At 38.5% G+C, this 21807-nt stretch overlaps 1 protein-coding gene across 4 annotated transcripts in view; it reads left to right on the top strand.

The window, feature by feature from the left end:
• Positions 1–17121, top strand: part of cep128.L (centrosomal protein 128kDa L homeolog) — a 115920-nt gene extending 98799 nt beyond the window's left edge. For 3 of the 4 annotated variants that reach the window (XM_041572997.1, XM_018230379.2, XM_018230380.2), the window contains 5 exons: positions 1668–1691; positions 6655–6732; positions 10953–11066; positions 13071–13179; positions 16209–17121. In XM_041572997.1, coding sequence (XP_041428931.1) covers positions 1668–1691; positions 6655–6732; positions 10953–11066; positions 13071–13179; positions 16209–16288 — 405 coding nt within the window. In that variant the 3' untranslated portion in view covers positions 16289–17121. The remainder of the gene's footprint in view (positions 1–1667; positions 1692–6654; positions 6733–10952; positions 11067–13070; positions 13180–16208) is intronic. The other variant, XM_018230381.2, reaches the window with a different exon arrangement.
• Positions 17122–21807: the final 4686 nt, after the last annotated feature.

The following is a 21807-nucleotide window of genomic DNA, read 5'->3' as shown; positions in this document are numbered from 1 at the left end:
AACATGAGTTAGTTGTTTGCAGAAAGGATTTAGGAACCACACAGTTTAACACCAAAATAATATAAGTATAAAATTATAATACTTGTTTGTAGTTTAATACTTAGACGTCAGTTTAATAATTCCCACTGAATATTGCTTTCTTCAAAATCACTCTTCTGGCCCAAAACGTAGAATATAGCACATAATATGCTCCTGCACAATGATACTTTCCATGTCAGGGCTATGGATTCTAGTCTGCGTGACATATAACGGATTCATTTAGGCTTACAATAGGGGAATCAGCAGTTATTTTAGGGCTGATCCTCTATTCCATGTACCTGCACTCAGATGGAAGCTGTACTTTTCAGTGCAGATACACAGAGATGTGGAAAAGAGTGGATCTGCTTCTCTCAGTCTGCAAAAAATGAGTGTTAATAGCATTGAAGCCAACGCTCCTTGTCCTTGCCCTTAGTTACATTGTTTTTGGTTATATTTTATTGTAGTGCATCATAAAGCAAATATTTTTGCTGTGTTTTAATTGTTGCCAAAACTGCTGGAACTTGTTCAATTTGTTTTATTAGTCTGAAGTTTACTTACAGGTGGCATATCTGGATAATATCTATATAAAGAATAGTATCGGGGTTTCATAATGCAATGCCAGTAACACAGTAGCTGACATACTTGCAATGGGACTTCTGGGTTTATTGCATATACAGTAACTTTTTAATATGACTCTAATTAATTTACCAGCCGCATGTTGTGTATATGTAAAGTATGCGCATACATGCTTATACATACATACATACATACATACATACATATATATGTGTATGCATGTATGTATAAGCATGTATTTACTTTTCTTACAAAGACCAGTTTTGTATGTGCAGTAGAGTGAAAAACACAGTTTTGCTTCTAAGTTTGGTTTTTCACTCTTCTGTACATGCACACCCAGACTGGAGTAGATGATGATGATGATGGCATTGCCACTGCAGAAGCACACCAGACAGGTACACTTTTTAGAAGGAGCACTGGCATGGGTATTAGTTAAGAGATTATAATCACATCATTTGTGTGATGTTATTTTTAAGATTGGGAAAGCAGCAGAAGCATAGGGAGCTAAATGTGTGGCTGGATACCTAGCTCACTTTTGGGTAAATTGCTATAGAAGGGGATACTCTGTGCTTGGATTGAAAAGTAGAAGCCTCACCTGTCTGCAGCATTTGTCACAGGCCCACCCCCTTCATGTGTGCTCTAAGAAAAGCGGTAACCCTAACATTAGTTGATTAGGAGCTGTAAAAGCTATTTAGCCTTTAGAGTATTCCATGAAAATTGTCATTTTAGGGGAAAAACTTTGTTTCCTTCCCAGAATTCTGCTGTTGTTCTGGCAGTATCCTTTCAACATGAAATTGTTAATTCTCAGCTCTTAATGAGTTATAACCAATCCTGTCTTGTATATGCATTTCTGTTATTACAAATGTATTTTGCAGGTAAATGTTTCTGGAAAATGCTGCATATGATTTTTTTCAGAAGAGCCAGCAACGAATGGAAGAGCTAAAATTATATATTAAAATGTTTAAAACTTCAAATAGAAATGGAGTGCAGGCTTTTCACATCTGTCTTTGAAACAGTTCAGAATAACCATGCCACTGCTGTGTTCTAAAAATAAAACATTTTATTTTTTATAGGATCGAGTCATGGATCTGGAAAGGGTAAGTTTCTGTTATTTGGAACTTGCTATTGACTAACTTTGACGTGTAACAATTTAGGCATAAACCACAGATGTCTTTATAACATTAAGGGGGTTTTTACTAAAACTCAAGTTTATCACGTATTTTAATTAAACCAAGCTCGACCAAAATTCCATCCACGATATTTATTATTTTTTATTAATGAAATAACTCCAAAAAAAAAGTCAGGTTGGGGGAAAAAAAAGATAAACCCTGAATTTTTGGGGTTATCGGACAAAACCCAGTGCAGATCACGATATCTTCAAATTGTTAAAGGGACATCTCCCATTGTCTTATACATGACTTCGACAGGTTTGAGATGGCAGATTTTCAGATTTGGACTTTTTGCAGCTTCGGGGTATAATAAATCTCTAAAAATTCACGTTTTTTTTCCCCAAGAAAAAAGTTTTTGCCCAAAAAATCCCAACCAGAAAAAAATCATGGTTTAGTAAATAACCCCCGAAATGTGTAGTTTTAGCCAATGTGGACTTTGCCCTATCTCTCTTAAAAGACAAGGAAAGGCAAATTACAGTTAAGCTCAATAAATTAACTACAGATCAAATTAATTTATTAATGATCATCAGTATCTCCTGTATAACCTCATTCCTTGTAAAACTCCCACCCTGTGCCCTGGGCATGGAGCATGTGCAAAGTGCCACTTATAGAAAAGTTTAATTGACCACAACAACATCATGTCACGCCCCTTTGACTACTGTGCAACACACACCCTTCTGGGTATTCTAAACAGAACAGGACCTCTGTGGAGAAGAACCATGTGGCCATGTGTAGAATAACCTTTTCCCCATTGTTTCTAAAGATTGAATGTGCCCTCTGATATAATGGCACAATTATATTCACATAGTGGCAGTTACAGTGCATATTGTTTTCATTTCCATAGAAAGCTAATGTTTTCACATGTTAAGATGTTGGTCTGCTCAATCAGCTAATTTCCGTTAAACAGTCCCATTCTAATTAGCAATGTACATAGATTTGTAATAAACTAGGAGGCTTTGGCATTTTGAAACTGATTTCTAGATTTAAAAGTTGTAATTGCTTTGCACTCTGCCATCTCAGCATACTGGAGAACACTATTGATTATAATGGACCAAACCTAAGGGCATAAAGAGAATGAAAAGAGAGTCTACATCAGTGCTTCCCAACTCATTCACTAGGGTGGGCCAGCAAATGAATGGGGAATGAGGACCACATGCGATTTCAATAACTTGGCAGCATTGTGCCACATGAAGAAAGAATGCAGTCGGATCAAAGGAAGAAAGGGGTGGGGGTTTACCATATATAGGCAATCTAACAATGTACACAATGGCTTCAGATCTTGAAGCGTAGCATGCAAACAAAGGCAATGCTGGTGGGCTCAGCAGATTTCCAAATATAATACATTGCACATGGGCAATACATGTCACCATGCCTTAGAACAAAAGCAAAAACGTAATGTTGTTATAAAACCATGTTAGCTAAACTCCCAGATAAAAATCACATGACAAAACAGATCAGTTTGGGTCGTATTTCGAAGTGGAAAATACCATTGAATTGAATACTATGAAATTCGAAGTCGAATTCGTAGGATTTTTTGCATTGTACGATCGTATTCCGATCGTAGCACGGTAGTACGATTCGAACGTTTTTATCGTATGATCGTATGATTTTCCTTCGAATACAAAAAACTTAGAAATATGCTCTGGCTGGTTTAAGTTGGCGAAGTATTGAAGTCGAAGTTTTTTTTAAAGAGACAGTACTTTGATTATCGAATGGTTGAATATTTGAACGATTTTACTTCGAGTCGAAGTCGTAGTAGCCTATTCGATGGTAGAAGTATCCAAAAATTACTTTGAATTTCGAATTTTTTAACTTCGAAAATTCCCTCGATTTCACTTCGACCCTTGATAAATCTGCCCCTAAGACTCCTTTTACCTTACAGTTTCCAAAAACTGTTGGGTGGGAAGATTCTCATCTCTTGCCGTGAGCTATTCACTCATTACAGCACTGGGGTCTGAGATGCCCAGATAGAATCCGATTTTCTTTGCCAGGAGATTTTTGCTCTAGAGCAAATAACTTCAGGCTTATTGATTCAAAATACTAATCTTCACCTGACCTACTGACTCCTATGAAAACCATCACAATTCTGTACAGTATGATTTATATGTGGCTAGTAGAGCCCCTATACATCATGTCACTGAATTTGCGGTTTGTTTTTCAGAGGCCTCCTTGGGGAGATGAGCTTGGGACCAAGTGATTGGTCAGAGGAAGTTGTATGTCCGTGCCCACTCTGTAATCTTGCAGTGGCTACAGGATGGACATTTTTCTTTCTGTTTATTAGCTTCTGGAATCAGTGGCATAATAGAAACAGCTGACTGATTAAATGATAAGATGTTTTGACATTTTTTATCAGGGCTAACAAACAACATGACAAAAACCTGTCTGAGGAAAGCACTGAGGCAGCAGAGGTCTCTCCATCCTCTTGTGACAGCTCTCTTATTGAATGCTTTATCTTGCCATCATTGCTCTCAATTCTTAGGCATTAGACTTCCTTTTGGGCACGAAAGGAGCTGCTTCAGTCACTGGGCTCTACAGCATCATCTTGTTTGCAACTTTGCTGTGTGCTATCAACACAAGCATTTCCCTTCAAAAATACAGTGCATTTTTTCTTAACTCTAAGCTCTAGAGCAGTGGTCCCCAACCAGTAGCTCGTGAGCAACATGTTGCTCTCCAGCCCCTTGGATGTTGCTCCCAGTGGCCTCAAAGCAGGTACTAATTTTTGAGTTCCTAGCTTGGAGGCAAGTTTTGGTTGTATAAAAACCAGATGTACTGCCAAACAGAAGCTCAATGTAGGGTGACAATCCTACTAAATGGCCAATCACACCACTTATTTGGCACCCCAAGAACATTTTTCATGCTAGTGTTGCTCCCCAACTCCTTTTACTTCTGAATGTTGCTCACGGGTTCAAAAGGTTGGGGATCCCTGCTCTAGAGCAATATAGCAAGTAGAAAGCTAGAAGGGATCAGATTTTCTTACACACCTTATGCCAGTATTTTGTAGGTATATCCAGCTTTTCTTAGTCTGGCCCTTTAGTAGTTTTTGACAGCAGTGATAAGATTGGGGCAGGTGGTGTGATAATCACAACCCACAGTAAATGACTTTATGGTATTCAACTCATGATACATGCTGACACCAAATTGTCTGGTTAATTTTTATTGAATTCACACTAGAGAATTTACTTGGTTACCATGCATACAGGCCAAGCAGCAAACGCAGGAGTATTCAGTGGGGTTGCATCTAGGCTGTTAACTATGTGCCCCCCTCCAGCTACTGCTCTACTTTCCAGCATTCTGCCAGTTTCCATTGTCCTCCCCAGTATATCTTGTAATCTAGTCCATAGGTAGGTTACAGTAACAAGACATCTGTTTTTTAATTTGTTTCATTATTTGCTTTTTGCTTTGTAGTACAAGTATAGGACAAGTTATCCAGAATGTTCAGGACCTTGTGTTTGCCAGATAACAAATCTTTCTGTAATTTGGATCTTCATATCTTAAGTCTACTAGAAAATCTTGTAAACATTAAATAACCCCAATAGGCTGGTTTTGCTTCCAGTAAAGATTAATTATGTCTTAGTTTGGCTCAAGTACAAGGTACTGCTTTATTATTACAGAGAAAAAGAAAGTAATTTTAAAATGGAGTCTACGGGTGACAGCCTTTCCATAATTCTGAGCATTGTGGATAATCCCTTTCCAGATAATGGATCCTGTGCCTGTAATACTGCAGTAAATGGAATAATGCTGAGTTTCCTGCAAGGTGATCATCGATGTGGCACAGGAATGAAATGCATCCCAGTGAGGGATGACTAAGGTCACTTTTCTTTGAGAAAAGGGTATTCTGGACAGAATAACCTTACTTTCCAGACTTGCTTAGGCTAACTCCAGACGAAGAACTTTTGTACCAACAAAACAACATTAACACTGAACAATGCCCCCCATGCCTTTTAGCAGTAAAATAAATGGCATTTGTTTATCACTGTCAAGTGGAAGCAATTAAGGCTATACTGTCTCAAAGTAATGGGGATGTCCAACTACACTACATTTTGCTCATTTAACAGTGGAAAAAAGAGAACTATGACATTAACATTAGTACACAGAAGGGTGCAACCACTTTACCTTACAGAGTTACACAACTCTGTGTCCCTTGCATTATAAGTGTCCCTGCAGGGTCATAGGCGTGTTTTATCACACCCGGGATGTCATCAAATAACAGAGGATTTTGGGTGCAACACCTAAATACTTAGCTGTGTTGCAACCTGTGCACAGACATGCAGAACTCTAGTTACAAAATCTATGAGGATATGCTATGAAATCATCAAGTAGAAAGAAGCATGCTATTATTTTTAATTTATTCAACATTATAAAATAAATTCTTCACTCTCTAACTCGATTGCCCAGTAATAAACTCTTTCGGTTTAATGTCTACACCCATGAAGGGGAGTCTGTTAAGTTAAAATGTACATAGTAGCTGGGAGAGATAAAAAAGCCATGTCTATGATGCTGAACCTTTTGTATAAATACTTTCTTACCTAAAATCTTTTCTAGAGCTGGGCTGGCCAGATGCGACCTTGCATGGGGGTTCTCTTCCAATCAGGACTTAATTTCCAACACAGCGTAGAATGCTTCTTTACAGATCTTTCAGTTCGTTTCTGCTACATTTTCAAATTCCAGAACCAGCAGTACAGAGAATAGCAAGGACATACAGAAATTACTTTCAAGAAGTTTAAAACCATTGAAATTGAGTAATTTTTTTTTTTTAATATGTTAATAGTATGACGTTACATAACAGATAACAAAAAACTGCAACAGTCAGGTTGCACTAAAAATGCCAGTCAATGTATACATTTATGTAGAATGTGTATTCACTTTATAATGTATTAAATCCCTATGTTAGAGTACAAGAATGGCCTTGGATCACCTGGAATCTGTTCCTGAGAAACTGAGTTTGCTGGACAGCATGAAAGACCTCTGTGTGAGTATAAGTGCTGTCCTGTGTACTGCACACAGAGAGAGCTTTAATATAGGGAAAAAAATAGCACTTTTGGTGTTGCAGAACTTCAAGCATGCAAGTGTCCAGAAAACTATGGTAATAGTATAAAATGGTGACTAGCCCTTGGTGATTTTTGCTGATATCCAATGAAATTAGTGCTCTGATAACCATATCTTAGGCCCACAGTGGGATCTACCTCAAAGTACTAGTGGAAGCACCTATCAGGTGATTTTTACTTTTAAACTTTGTAATCCACAAAGCATGTGCTTGCAAAATTGCTATTAGGTGATTGCTGTTGTGCTCCAAGAGTGAAATTTGATGCAACCCCTGAGCTTCTAAAAAAAAAAAAGGTTTTATATTGCTGAATACAGACAACACATATCAGCACAGGCAGTATAAAGGTTCAAATACATGCCGCCACAATGTGAGCAAAGTAAATAAGTGTACAACGAAGCCGATATACTGGCCGAGAAATGAAAATGACCAAGACATTTTGGCGTAATTCTCATGTACACTTACTTTGCTCACATTGTAGGGTATGTGTGAACCTTTATACCAGTGATCCCCAACCAGTAGCTCGTGAGCATCATGTTGCTCTCCAACCCCTTGTATGTTGCTCCCAGTGACCTCAAAGCAGGAGCATATTTTTGAATTCCAGGCTTGGAGGCAAGTTTTGGTTGAACAAAAACCAGGTGCACTGCCAAACAGAGCCTCAATGTAGGTTGACAATCCACATAGGGGCTACCAAATGGCCAAACATAGCACTTATCTGGCACCCCAGGAATATTTTTCATGCTTGTGTTGCTCCCCAACTCATTTTACTTCAGAATAGTGCTCACGGGTTCAAAAGGTTGGGGATCCCTGCTTTATACTGTCTGTACTGATATTTGTTGTCTGTAGTGAACCTTTGCTATGTAATTGAAGATTTCTATATAAGGAGAGTATTTTATGTAATACCACAGAGTTTGCTGTCAGGGTTTTTGCGCATGTTCTATTGATTGTGGCTTCCATTAATCAGTATTTTAATATTGATGAATCTCAGTACCTTATGCTTTATTTATATCTGTCAATGTACAGAGACCGTACATCATTCGCAATTTCTGGCCCCAGTGGAGTTTACAGTCTAAAGGTGGCCATACACGGGCTGATTAAAGCTGCCGCAGACAAAGTCAGCAGCTTATTGGCCAGTGTATGGGGCCCTATGACTGGCCAGATATTGATAGGGCAAGCTTAAAATTCCCATCAGATCGAGGACCGCGTTGGTTCGTTGATGCAGTCCTCAATCCCACCTCCTGCATTCATGGTCCGATATCTGCCATATTGGGGCATTTTCACAACATATTGTTGTTTGACAACCTCTCCAAATGAGTGGATCTGCCCATGTATAGCCACCTTTAGACGCCTCTCTAGTCACACAAATACTATGGTCAATTCTCATAATTTTTACAAAGTGTCTAATATTCCGGTTACATATCACGATGTTTGTACCAAACATCAATCTGATTAAATAAATATCTGACAATGGTAAGAATATTATGTCAAATAATTTGCTTCCTTATCTTCTCAGCCACTAGTAAAAAGTATAAGCAGAATCGAACTTTGAAAACTCAACATTTGCTATAGAGAAATTTAAGGGCTCATTTACAAATGCAAGTGCAATTTGGATGGAATGTGCGACAGTGATTGATGCAGATACATGCAAGCATGGGGGCAGAGTGTTTAGATAAACATACCTACCTAATGAATTATGTTAGTACTGTGCATCCATTTTCACACAGGTCACACTGCAGTTGTGGTTATAAATAAGCCCTTTAGAGTGTGTGTGTGTGTGTGTGTGTGTGTGTGTGTGTGTGTGTGTGTGTGTATAATGTGTATATACTGTATGTGTGTATATAGATAGATAGATAGATAGATATAGAGATAGATAGATATATAGATATATAGATATATATAGATATATAGATAGATAGATAGAAAGAGTCAGAGCAGATCAAGTTTTATAGAGAGTGGACCAACAGAACTATATTTGTTACAGAAGTGAGGGAATTGTGATCTTGAGGGGGTGTTAGTTCAATTGAGGGGTCCCCAACAACTGAGAAACAATTGCACGGATTTAATTTTTTTTAAATGTTCATTTGCAATGAAAAGGCCCCCAGGATATTTGTGCTCGCTGATCCATGGAAATATTCCGCTCTAAAGGAACAAAAGAGGAAATACTGTATGGAGCAACCTTGAGAAAATGATCTGAAAGGAGTTGGCATGAATGAGCTCTATTATTAAGCCTTTAGTATCAAAGCTCAGCTATAGTGCTACTCAGCCCTACAGTCACATCCATGTCCCGGGGTGGGAGAAAGTACTGGGAAAACAGCAACAGCCCCACACAGCTATGAGAAACGCATTGTTCTGCTAGTTTCCTGCCCCTTCTCATTTCAGCAAGATCACAGGCTTTGCTTGAGGGATTAACTTTCCCTCCGAAACAGAATTTAACCAAAGGGACATGCATTTATTATGTGTAATATAGCAAGTCTGCATTGGTGAAAAACAGAAAACAAAATTACTCTCATATGGCAGTGGCACGCTGATGAGGGGAGATTTTGAGAATTGTCTCCACCTGCCCACTGAGCTGAAAATTGACAAAATGTTCTGTACCTTTCTGAGTGCCATTGTAGGGCTGTTCTCTCCCAGTTGTCATGGCATAGATTATGTATTCTGATTAAAGATGTTTTTCTGAAAGGGACAGTATACATGAGCTGAATGAATGGGCCTGTTCTTTTTGCATATTGTTTTAAATATGTCTGTGATTTCTGCTATTTCTGGCACTAAACAAGAATATAAAGCCACTTTCATTTAGTACTTCCTGTCATTTTCTGATCCCGCAGAACATCAGAGGAGCTGGTAAAGTAAATTACCAGTCCACTAAAAAGCACCGATCAAAGACTGCTGTTTTGATAAATTATAGTCTTTTTGTTGAAAGGTATATAGGCAGCTCTGAACAAATTGCCCTGCTTATAACAAATGGGGGGGTAAAGTCAGTGAAAACATTGTTCAACATTGGGGAAGAAAAAAGTAGAAGCCCTTTCACTGCAATGCTTATTTAGAATAACAAGTGTTTGTTGATGTTCAATGCCACATATTGTTTCTGTTAAAATCATGCTCCGGGCCATTTTGTTCACTATGTATGTAATGTCCTGGGTTGTAATGAGACAAACATAAAAAAAAAAAAAAGAGGTATGCACAACAAATTTTTGCTCTTACAACTACATATTAGGTGCTCTGTGCAGGGGTCACTTGTAAGATCCCAACACTATAGACATACAAGCGTTGCATTAAAAAATATAGAAAAATACATGATACCCAACGCGTTTCAAATCCCTAATGGGGGTCTTTGTCAGGGGCACAAACAAAAATGAGACTAATTTTTGTGTCACCTTGATATTCAGAAGCTTTGTGTTGACATGCATGCGCAAATTTTCTGACTACCTCATGCACTAAATCTGACTCAGGCGTGCACTACCACGCACAGGTTTGCACCTTTATTCCAGAATTGAAACATTAAAATACTTTTTTTCCCAAAAAACTTGAGTCAGATTTAGTGCATGCGCACAGAGGTAGTCAGAAAATTTGCGCATGCATATCAACACAAAGCTTCTGAATATCAAGGTGACACAAACATTAGTCTCATTTTTGTTTGTGCCCCTGACAAAGACCCCCATTAGGGGTTTGAAACGCGTTGGGTATCATGTATTTTTCTATATTTTTTAATGCAACGCTTGTTGGGAAAAAAAGTATTTTAATGTTTCAATCCTGGAATAAAGGTGCATAGCTGTGAGGTTAGTAAGTGTCTTTACACTGTTTGAATTGTGACTATTACACAACAAATGCAATGACTGTGGTTTCCTTGTCTCGGCAACCTGTAAAAATACAATATGCACGTCTACACTTAATTTGGCCCTCCCTGTACTAAATCATGAGTGACCCATGGAGCATGCAGTATCGCAGCTCACATGCAACTCCCCCCCTCGCAGGCCTCACTGGACCCATCCCTGGGTCTGCCCCCTCAGCACTTTGACAGTTGTAATAAGACTATGGCATAACTACATATATAAGGATTCTTGCAACCCTTTACTGAGAGACAATTCTAGGTAAAATAAAATCACACCTTGCTCCTTATAAAGTACAGATGTGATTTTTTTTTTCTACAGGACTCACATCAGCAAAGAGAAGTAATGGAGGAACGATATGCTCAGTACAGAGAGATTGTTGGATCTCTTCAGCAACAGCTAGAAGATTCCAAGCGCAGAATTCAGGAATACAGGGTAACTCAATCTCTACTATTTTCTTATATGCCACCTGCTATCCTACATTTCATATTGTTATTCATACACTGTAGACAGAATATATAAAGTATAAATACGAAGAAACTTCCATTCATTCTTTTAGTTCTCCTGTACATTTATATTATTAGGGATGGACCAAATCCAGACATCGGTTTAGGATGCAAGCCAAATCCCACCACTTTTAAGCACTTGGTATTCATCCAAATACAGAAATGATTGTATCTAGTGGATCACTATTTGTCTTCAGTAATTTAAGGCAATTAGAATTTACAGAGGAGTTCCATGACTATATAAAGACCACAGACTTTTTAGAATCTGCATATTATTATTTCTAATTATACAATAAGAGATAAGTAGTCATGTGACAAGAGTGACTAACCCCCATTTATAACTGGCTCTATTACTTTTTTAAAGGTTTATATTTTACAAAAACCAATGATAGCATTGATAATGTATGGGTTATAGTTAACTGGGAGGATATTTAATGTCATTAAGGAGTTCTATGACCATATTATAGTACAATTTGTAGGCCTAAATTCTCATTTGTGAACTTAAAATGTACTAAAATGGACACAATTAAAGTTACTTGCATCCAAATATGCACGTTTGCATAGTTGTGCTAAATGCCAATGTATCTGTCCTGCCTCCTCCACCTGTGCTGACCATTACTAGTGAGCCCTGGAATTACTGCCACCCTTAACACATCAGTAAGTCAGATTTCCACTAGAGGTTGTGTTAGTATCAACTAACTAAGAATTACACACTTTTTACACTTGGCTGCTAGTGTCTGTGAACTTTATTTGTTTCATACATTACCTGTTACATTGCTCAGCAGCTGCAGAAGATCCAGTTCTTGTGGAGCATGCTCCCTGAGCTTTGCTTCTTTTTGTAACAGAACAACTGTTACCACTGATACATTAGCTGTTGGCATTTCTCTGATGCCATTTGAAATTTGCAGCGATGCTCCGAGTTCCTTCATGGGCAAAATTTTGACACCGAAGGCCCATGCTTCAAAAAAAGGATGCGCGACAAATGGGTACGTCAGCCACAGCAGCCAATTAGATGTGAGCCCTCCCAATGTCTATAAAAGGAGGTGCAGAGGCGGCTTTTACTGTGTTTTGGTAAAGGTTAGAGAGTGCAGGAGATAGAGAGATTTGTTTTCTATTTAGCTAGAGGAGTTTGTGTAGTTAGTCAGTGCAAGTGGAAGTTGTGGATTTCAGTTTACTGTTTTCCCTCTTCTGCTTGCCTACTCAGGGGTTTTATTTTTTTATTCTTTCTGTCCCCACAAATATCCAAAACCCCTCTTATTTATTTATTTAGTTTAGTTGTGCCGTGGAAGAGGGGCGGGATGGGAGGTCTGAGTAGTGTTGGGAGGACGGGTGTGATAGGGAGAGGCTGTGGTGCCGGCCGTGGGCAACGAAATTGATGTGCGTGTCAAAAGCGTTTCAAGATTTTTTTCTGTTTTTCCGCGAGTTTTACGCCACAGATTCACCCATCACTATAAGTGCCTGTAATAGAGTACACTAGCGTACATGTAAAAAATTCAAGTATTGTAACGTGTAGGATTTTAATGATGCCATTCCCTTTTTATGATGACATCACTTTTTTTTTGTTGCCAGTGGGGAATAGTTGAGGAAAAAGTTTTTGCAGGTTGGTCTGTGTATTTGGTTCCAAGCAGGAAAAAATGTGGGTGTACATTGCAGGTCGGGTTCTAATCTATGCAGTTAGACTCATGCAAGTGGCTAGCCTGTATTTTAGAGCTTTACACTATCCATAACAGCGCATCTGCTCAATCTTTTCATTAGGTATATTAGGATTTTTTAACTTGCTGTTTCATTTTACTAAAATACATTAATAACTAAAGTAATGTAAAGCATACAATTACTACTCCACTGTTCTTCATTTAATTTTACTTTGCCATGGGAAGTTTCAATAGCTATCATTTACCTTTTAAATGTCTTTTTTTTTTTTTTTCTTTTGAAGGAGGAGAAGGTTAAAGCAGAGGCACACAGTGTACGTCTCGCCTCCCTGTCATCATCATTACGGGCCCATAACAGCTCCCTGTCCAACTCTCTACTTTCGGATCACAGCGGTTAGTATTTGGTAAACTTGGTAGCACTTGCATTGCACATGGTACTACGGTTAGCAACTAACATTAAGAATTTCACTAGATTTGCCATTTTAGAAATAGTTACAGCAAAGTGCCTTCCGCCAGAAGCTTAGAAGTCACTATGTACAGTAGTTAGCAATAAAACTACCTTAGAGGGTAAACAAAATAAAATAAAATAAACTGCCCATTCATTTAATGTTAACATTTACTTATACAATGCTATTTATAATGTTGACCCTTCCAAATGTGTTTTTGCTGATTTAATTATCTCTCAATTTAATGTCATCTATAGAAACTGTAAAATAGAACTCCACAGTGCTTAAAGAAAAAAAAATCAAACCAATGTATTTGAATCCCATTAAATAAAATAAATGTAAAAACATTTGTCTTTTTTTCTCTTTAAGACCTGTGGAGTGCTATGCTTTTTTCATATACAGTGGACATATTTTTATATATATTTATTCATGTATCGGTCCTTGACCACATGTATGTATCATCTATGAACTACATACATTTAGTATGAATCAAGTAGTTGATGATTAGTGGTGCTTATACTTGTGCATCAGGGGTTTATACCTAACCAGGTTATCGATGTAGATACAGACAGACCTGTAGTTTCTGTTTAGGTAACAAATGTAACTCTTCTGATGAGGCAACATGTTTTGGACACTGGCAGAAAATGGGTACGTTTTTCCCTGTATATTGTTTTTCTCCCTTTCCGTACAAATAGTGCTCTTCTTTCTGTTTTGCCTCATTCTCTTCAAGGAAACCAAGAGAAATAGCCTGTGTGACCTATGTAGTGTGACCCATGGTACTTAGCAAAGTAGTTTTGTACATTTGAGCTGGAGAAGTACATTCATCTGAGTACAGATAATCAGTTCAGGCCGCATTCTTGGATCTTTTCCCAGTGGTAGTATTGTGTGTGTTTGGTGGGGAGGGGTAGGGGGAATTTATTCAAGAACTTTAGGCGGGCTGTGTTTCTTGGCTCTCCCCAGACCCTCATTCTGAGATTATACTGTTACGATATCTGTAGATATGATATATCTTATATTACATTCTGCCATGTTCTGCATGATCATGTCACAATTATCAGATTTCATCTTTAATCATAGTTATAAGGAATATAAAAATAGAGGCAACGTAGAGAGAGAGATGAGTCCAGTAACTGCTGTGAGGTTTATGAAACGGCCAGCATGACTGCATTAGTTAGAGAGCAGGACAGGATGTACTGGATTACTGTTAGAGACCAGACTGGTATGGACTGGCCAGAGTGCCATGATCATGTGGGAAAAAACGAGCCGAGAATTCCTGTAAACAAGTATTATACACTTAGTTGGACATGAGACCAAAGTGGGACGGACTGGGCCATATCTTACCTAAATACAGTAGACCAAAGAAAAGAAGTCAGAGAGAACATAGAGGGAAGAAAAACCAAGATGAGAATTAACTGGATGAACATGTATTCTTTTATCTAAATGTAATTTTTACTTTCAAACATGATTCCAATGGGTATATTAAGGCTTTGTGTATACTCGCTTGGTCAGATTCTGGCAGCAAATGAATGACATGTCACAAAAAATTGCGGCTTCTAGGGACCCCAAAATATAAAAGCACACTGCAATTTTCATTGCAAAAACTCAGAATTAGCACATTTTTATCCTCCCCAAATAGGGGTTTTCATCTTCCTCTGGATGCACTCGCATTTAGGCAAGTTCCATTAAGATAGAAAGATTGAACTTCAGGACTTGTCATTTTTCAACCTTAAATACTTTGTTACTGGCCATTATATACAAATGTCTCTGCCCATTCTTCCTGCTCCTGGACTTTTGATGCAGTGGGGTGACATTGTCTTGGTCCAGACAGATAAGGCAGGTTTTCATCATACTGCATTGATCTCCAGTAAAGGAAAGCAGGCATGTGTAAATGAACAGACCAGGCACTACACTATGTGCTGCACACAGTTTTACATGTATGGTGTAATGTAGTCAAAGTCTAGTAACTCATAACAGCCAATCAGATTGTAGCAATTATTGGTTCCCTGTTTGAATCCAAACATCTGGTTGTTATAGGTTATAGGCCTGGTGGGTACATTTTGCCTTTTTATTACATAATCCAATTTAAATTTTGCTAGTAGATGGATATTTTAACACAATTTATTTGGCTTTAAACATTGTCCTTAATGTTTCTTACTATTTATATGAATAACTGTAAGTCCAAATCCATGGATTTTAACCCTTGCAGTTGCAAATTTAACCTCTTCTGCAGTTTCACATTTAAAAAAAGAAAGAAGCTCCTAATGAAATACCGAACTTATGCCTTTCACAGTACACATTATATATTATGATAAAATATCATTAAAAATATTCCACTTGAATGTTTTTTTTAAAAAAAAAATCAAACTAAGCCATATCCAAGTTAATAAAGTAAACTTAACCTATTGTTTATCACATAAAAAAGCAAAAACAAATGCTGATTTCAGCCTTCTCTAATGAATTGCGTGCAACTGCATACATGGACAAGGTTCCATTAGTGGCTTGCTTTTGTGGATGCATCCGGTGTGCATCCACAGGGCGGCAGGATTTTAGGGGGGCGGCATGCTGCCCAACCACACCCACATTGGTTCAGAAACACTGGGTATACGCTGGAGATACAATCATTTATTGCATTTCCCATGCTCCAATCACCATTGCTTCAGTCCAGATGATGAAAATTTGCATGAATAAAGGGGAGGGGACAGGGGAGATGAACGGTGGTGGGCCTAGGGGCGCCCACTATGTAAATCCGGCCCTGGATCTCCCCAAACAGAAGCCAATGTTCATGTGTATTGCTGCAGTGGGCACAAGGGCAGACACTACGATGCTGAATTTTGCAATTTGCACATTGCACTCCATTTGCAAATCAGCATTCTCCTGCAATTTTTAAAGGCAACACACGTGTCTTTTTACAGAGGCAGAGTTTCCATCTCAGTCAATAAGCTCTTCACCTCTAATTTTCTCTGCCACTCTCTTCAGCAGCTTCCTTGAAGGGGCGACACAGTGATTTCCTTGGAGACCACATACAATTCATCACCATGAAAGGGAAGGCTTCCTGAAAAAAAGAACAGAATATCCCATGCCAGTACCAAGTGCATTAATCCAATCTCAAACTGAAGAAAGATGCCAACAGTGTATTTTTTTGGTAAAGGTTAAGACCGGCTACCCTTAAGACTTGGAATAATATTTGTCTGTCTACAAATCAACAGAACTTGAACATGTATTCATGCAAGCACTTTGCTGCTCTGGGCCCACCCAGACCCCTGCAATTTACTTAGCTAACCTATCAAATTCCAAGCATATTTACCATTCTAGCCATTAGGTGACCTGTCACCCAGACATAAACTATACAATATATAATAATAGTATGCTATATTAAGTCCTTTCCAAATGAAGCAGGAAACCCGAATTTTTATTTAAAAAAAAAACATCAATACCGGTTACAAATGTATTTAAAAATCTCAGCTGTCCATTATATATTGCCTTCCCTCCTCCGCTATTATTGATTTCTCAGGCATCTGTGGATTTTAGCTTGTCCTGCCCAGGATAGCAATGATTGCTTGGATTTTAATAGCAATGTAAACATAGAATTGTTTTCTCCTGCATGTGGCCCCTCAAATGCAATCACCTACCAAACCTGCAACAGTGATTGTTTATGAAATGGTTAAAAAATCTGAATCACCAGTCCAGGTTGTTTACAAATGACTAAATGTGTATTGGTTCTCTTGTTTTCATGCCAAACGTGATGGTCACGCTGAGGATTTTTATATTTGTTTCTATTACTGTACAGCACAAATGTTATTTCTTGATTTTGATTTAAGCTATGAACTCATGAAATATGGTATTGTAAACAAAGGAATGAACAATTATGTTTCTATAAATTTTGTTAAAATATTTCTAAATATATCAAGATTTCTGTATGTTATTTGTGTTTTACCTTTTTTTTTTTCTTTCAATTTCTGGCATATTTTCTGACTGTTCAACAAGACTAAGCCTCACAATTTACTAGGGATGCACCTGTTTTAATTGTCATCTATATCCAGTAGAAACTAGATGTTTAGTTATCCACAAAAATGTCATATCTGTGTCAGCCAGATATTATACCATTTGGCTGCACACATCTGTGTGGTCAAATTAAACTGATCCAGATAAGCTAGTTAGGTTGATGTTGTTTTTACCATTTGGCCTATTGCACAAGGAGAATTTGGACTACTGCCCTGCTCTCCATTTTCCATCTTTACTAGAACATCATTGATAGGCAGACCACCTCTCAGACATGCTTGCATTTGCTTTTCTGAGCAATGATCTGGTTACCAGTGTCACTTAATTTACATTTCTCTGCCCATAATTCTTCAAGTCATGTTTAAAGCTACTTTTTCATGTTAAGGCAGCGCTGTCTGTGTACCATGAGGCATCTGAATAATTTCTGTTTTAAGAAGGCTTTTACTACATGTCTTGAATTGTGAGGGGCTCTTTGGTTTCATTTAGCCCTTGTTGCCCTAACTCGACTGGTTTCTCTGCCACATCTTCAACCTGACATTCTCCATATACAGTAGCTAAATGGTAAGTGGTAGGTAGACACATACATTATGACTGCCACTGTTTTCCATCTGAGCACATGGCTGCTAAATTGCCAAATATGCCAAGAGTAGAGTGCATACTGACTTCACCTTTGTAGCTACAAAAATTGTTGCTTCATTCTTTGACTGCACCTGAGCTTTGTGTGTAGATTTCTCAGTCCAATCTTTTAACATCCCCCATTACTACAAAACCTTTTTTTTTTTTTCAAAATCCGATATAAACAGTTGCACATCATTCAGGCTCCTCCTGTGGTCTCTGCATTCTGGGAATCCTCCAGCAACTGCAAGTTCTAGTTATTGTTATTCTCTCAAAGTTCCCTTGCAAAGTTCCTCTACAATCAAGGGTAATTCTGCCATAGCAAAATATTTAATCAGAAAAGTAAACAATTCATCTCCCCAAATGTAACCTTGTAACAACACAGTGTGCAGTAGTTTGGTGATAGGGAAAGCAGGCTCATATTCCACCCTAAAGCACTGTTTAAAGAGGCCAGATTGGGATTTACCTCTGTGAAGCTGCACTGGTTTCAGGAGAGAGATTTATCTTGCTGTGCAATGTAAAGCAAGGGCCTGATGGAGATCTGATTCATGGTGGATAGAAAGGCTTTGCTAAAGTTCAGCATTGATATTAGAGTCCCACTGGGTTCTCTCTGCTGGGCCTCTCTGCACTCCTAGATTAGACTTTTGTATGGGTAAAATTCCTCTCAATCTACTTTTTCTTTTCGGAAAGAAGAGATGCATACTTGTATGACAGGGTTAGGGGAATGGATGATTCATTCGGTGCTCAGTCCAGAGACCAGAAAAATTAGTTACCTTTTTTAAGGATCAGTGAATTGGATGTTAGCAGATCTTTTTTTCACTAATGGAAGCTCTCTATATCTTTGCTGTCCAACTCATTACATGGCATGGACTGATTATGTCTCAAACAGCATATTCTAGGGTTGGATCGATGGTCATACAATAAAGGCTAAGCAGACTGGGGGCCATAAAAATCATTTGGAGGGCCAAATTCAGCCTCCGCTTGGACAGTCCTGCTCTGTATAATTGTTTTTCATGCAGTGAAGGATAGCACATTAAGATGTTACATATTCCGATTCTTGGTCTCATGAGTTGCTACTGTTTCAGCTGATTGTAAAGTATCTCTAAGGGCTCTTACACATGAGCGGTTTAACCTGCGCCCCCCCTGCATTGCGCTATCTTCCGTTCAGCCACAGGGGAGCACAGGAGTAGACGCAGTCAATTATTGTGATGGGGGCTGTACTCACACAGACGCATGTAAGCGCCGAACGCAGGTAAGATGCAACATACTGCGTCCCACCTGCATTTGGCGCTTACATGCGTCTGTGTGAGTACAGCCCCCATCACAATAATTGACTGCGTCTACTCCTGCACTCCCCTGCGGCTGAATAGAAGGAAGCGAAACGCAGGGGAGCGCAGGTAAAACCGCTCGTGTGTAAGAGCCCTAACTCAGCATATGCATTTTTACATGGATTTCAGGACAAAAGAACAGGATTATTCAGTACCTCAACTCAATTTATGTCCAATTTCTTATTTGTTTGATTGTCTACTAAGTAAATTGACTAGAAGCTCTCTGCATCTGTGAGGCAAACAAGCAAACCTGTGCTTTTCCTTTCCACAGCACTCGCTATAGTTTTGAAAAAAAAACTGCCTTTTTTGTGCGAGTCTGTGCCTGATGTATTTGAATATTTCTATTCTTGTCTCCTCTAAACATTTTATGATACACAATTATATCCCCATCAGGTGCTGTTTTAGTTTGATGATAAAATGGTTCGAACGTTGGAAAACCTTCCCAGAGGGAAGGTACATATCTTTCAGAATGCTCTACGAGACCCAGCATATGAGGAGGATAATGGAGGCTGGGTGTAATCAGCATGTAATAACGAATGCAGGTGCTGTGAGTAATGTCACCACCCTGGGAAAGGGAGTTCTCTGAAGGGAAGCAGGAAATAGGAAGTGCATGAGGTATTTGCTGAAGGAAGTAGAGTTGAAAACTACTGTGGAAAGCCAGGTTTGGTAAAAACTGGAATAAACAGCCTAAGGATGAGGCTAAGGCACTTCCAAAAAGACAAGCCCTGTCTATACAGACAGCCAGGGAACCAGACGGTTACTTAGTGTGTGTGTGTGTGTGTGTGTGTACATTGAACCTAATGGGCTATTGACAGCTTTCTTCAGTAGATAGCATGTACTTCCAAGCAATGTAAAAAAAAAAGTTTTGATGAACAATTTTTAGAGGTTTTATAGTAAGCCTTCAAACTAGGGATGCACCGAGTCCAAGATTCGATTTGGGATTCGACCAGGATTGGGCCTTTTTCAGTCGGATTCGGCCGAATCCTTGTGCCTGGCCGAACCGAATCCTAATTTACATATGTAAATTAGGGGCGGGTAGGGAAATCACGTGACTTTTCATCACAAAAGAAGAATTTTTTACACTTTTTCCTTTCCTGACACTAATTTGCTTATGCAAATTAGGATTCGGTTTGGTATTCACCCGAATCTTTCACCAAGGATTTGGGGATTTGGCCGAATCCCAAATAGTGGATTCGGAGCATCCCTACTTCAAACTCACTACTTGTTTTCATCTGTTCATTTTAATGATAGATCTATAACGGTACGGCCCTTCATGTCATGGGTCAGGAGATTATTATATAGTGTGAAAATATATAGCCAATAGCTGCAAATGTATTTTCCTCCAAAAAATGTCACGTTCCACACTGATGACATAAACACTGCTTATGTGGATTTCAAAAATTTTGAGTGCAGTCAGTAGATTTGCTCCCCTTTTATTTCTCAAAGCACTGTAGGCTTTCATTTATGAAGTATGGTTCAGTATCCCGCTAGGATCATTATCTTTGTCTCAAAGGCTTATTAACAACACAATACTGGGTTATATGCTTAACTCTACTATCTCCGTTAGAGGGAAAGTTCAATATGTGAATGACCCTTAAAGAAAAAGGAGCCTTTCCTAAGAGCATGGTGCATGCCATGTGATAGAATGTATAGTCATGACTGTTCTTGGCATCCTGACCCAAAAAATATTTACATAACCTGTGACACATATGGTTCATAATGTTTTTTCATAGATACTAGAACACTTAGTGGAATTCTAAAGGATGCCAAGAAGTGATTAACTGGCTGGCTAGATGCCCATGGATTACCATTGGCTTTGTCAACGCAAATTACGGGGAAAGGTTAGAGGTGCCTGCTGTTGACAAGAACAATGAATTGCAAAGCAAGACACGTTATACAACTGGGAAGTATAGACTGGCACCAGGAGGAAAACTTATCAGGATAGACTGTAAAATAGTAAATATTTACCATGCCACACCAAATTCTCTTGCAATGTGTGATGCCCATCAGTCAAGTTTGATTTTTTTTATATCAATATATGAAAATTGCAAGGCTACAAATCATGCACAATTGTTTTATAGAGTTGGATCCTTAAATGGTTTACCCCACCTCAAGTCCCCAGTTACTGTCCTTCTTTTAACCCTGGTTTTCCTTGATTTTATTAAGTCAATTATCTGAATGTCATTATGGCTGACAAGTTATTGCCTCTTGTTTTGCTTTCATAATTCTGGTACTTGTGACTATATTATCCTTGTTTTCCTTCTGGCAAACATCAGCTTTATGGCAGGGAATATCTATCTAAGCATTCAGGAAGAAGAGCATTTGCCCAACAATGCAATATTATTAATTAATGAAAGTGTGCCCACTTGTGATTTCTGCTGCATACAGTATGGAATCCTGTTAACCCCTTCAGTACAAAGAGACCATAGGACAACATGACTGTCTCCCAGTGCTGACCTTTGTACTGAATGTTTCATAGGTAGTAGAAATATCACAGTCTATGCAGATAAGAACGTCAGAGATGCGCAAAGCAGGAGCAGTCATGTTTTTTAAAGACTTCAGTGGAAACTGAATGTATTTATAACAATGAATAAATGGACATTTTTTAACAACCACCGTTCAAGGTGCATCCA

Source organism: Xenopus laevis, chromosome 8L, assembly GCF_017654675.1.
Source record: "Xenopus laevis strain J_2021 chromosome 8L, Xenopus_laevis_v10.1, whole genome shotgun sequence".
NCBI lineage: Eukaryota > Metazoa > Chordata > Amphibia > Anura > Pipidae > Xenopus > Xenopus laevis.
This window is presented reverse-complemented; position numbering and strand designations above follow the sequence as displayed.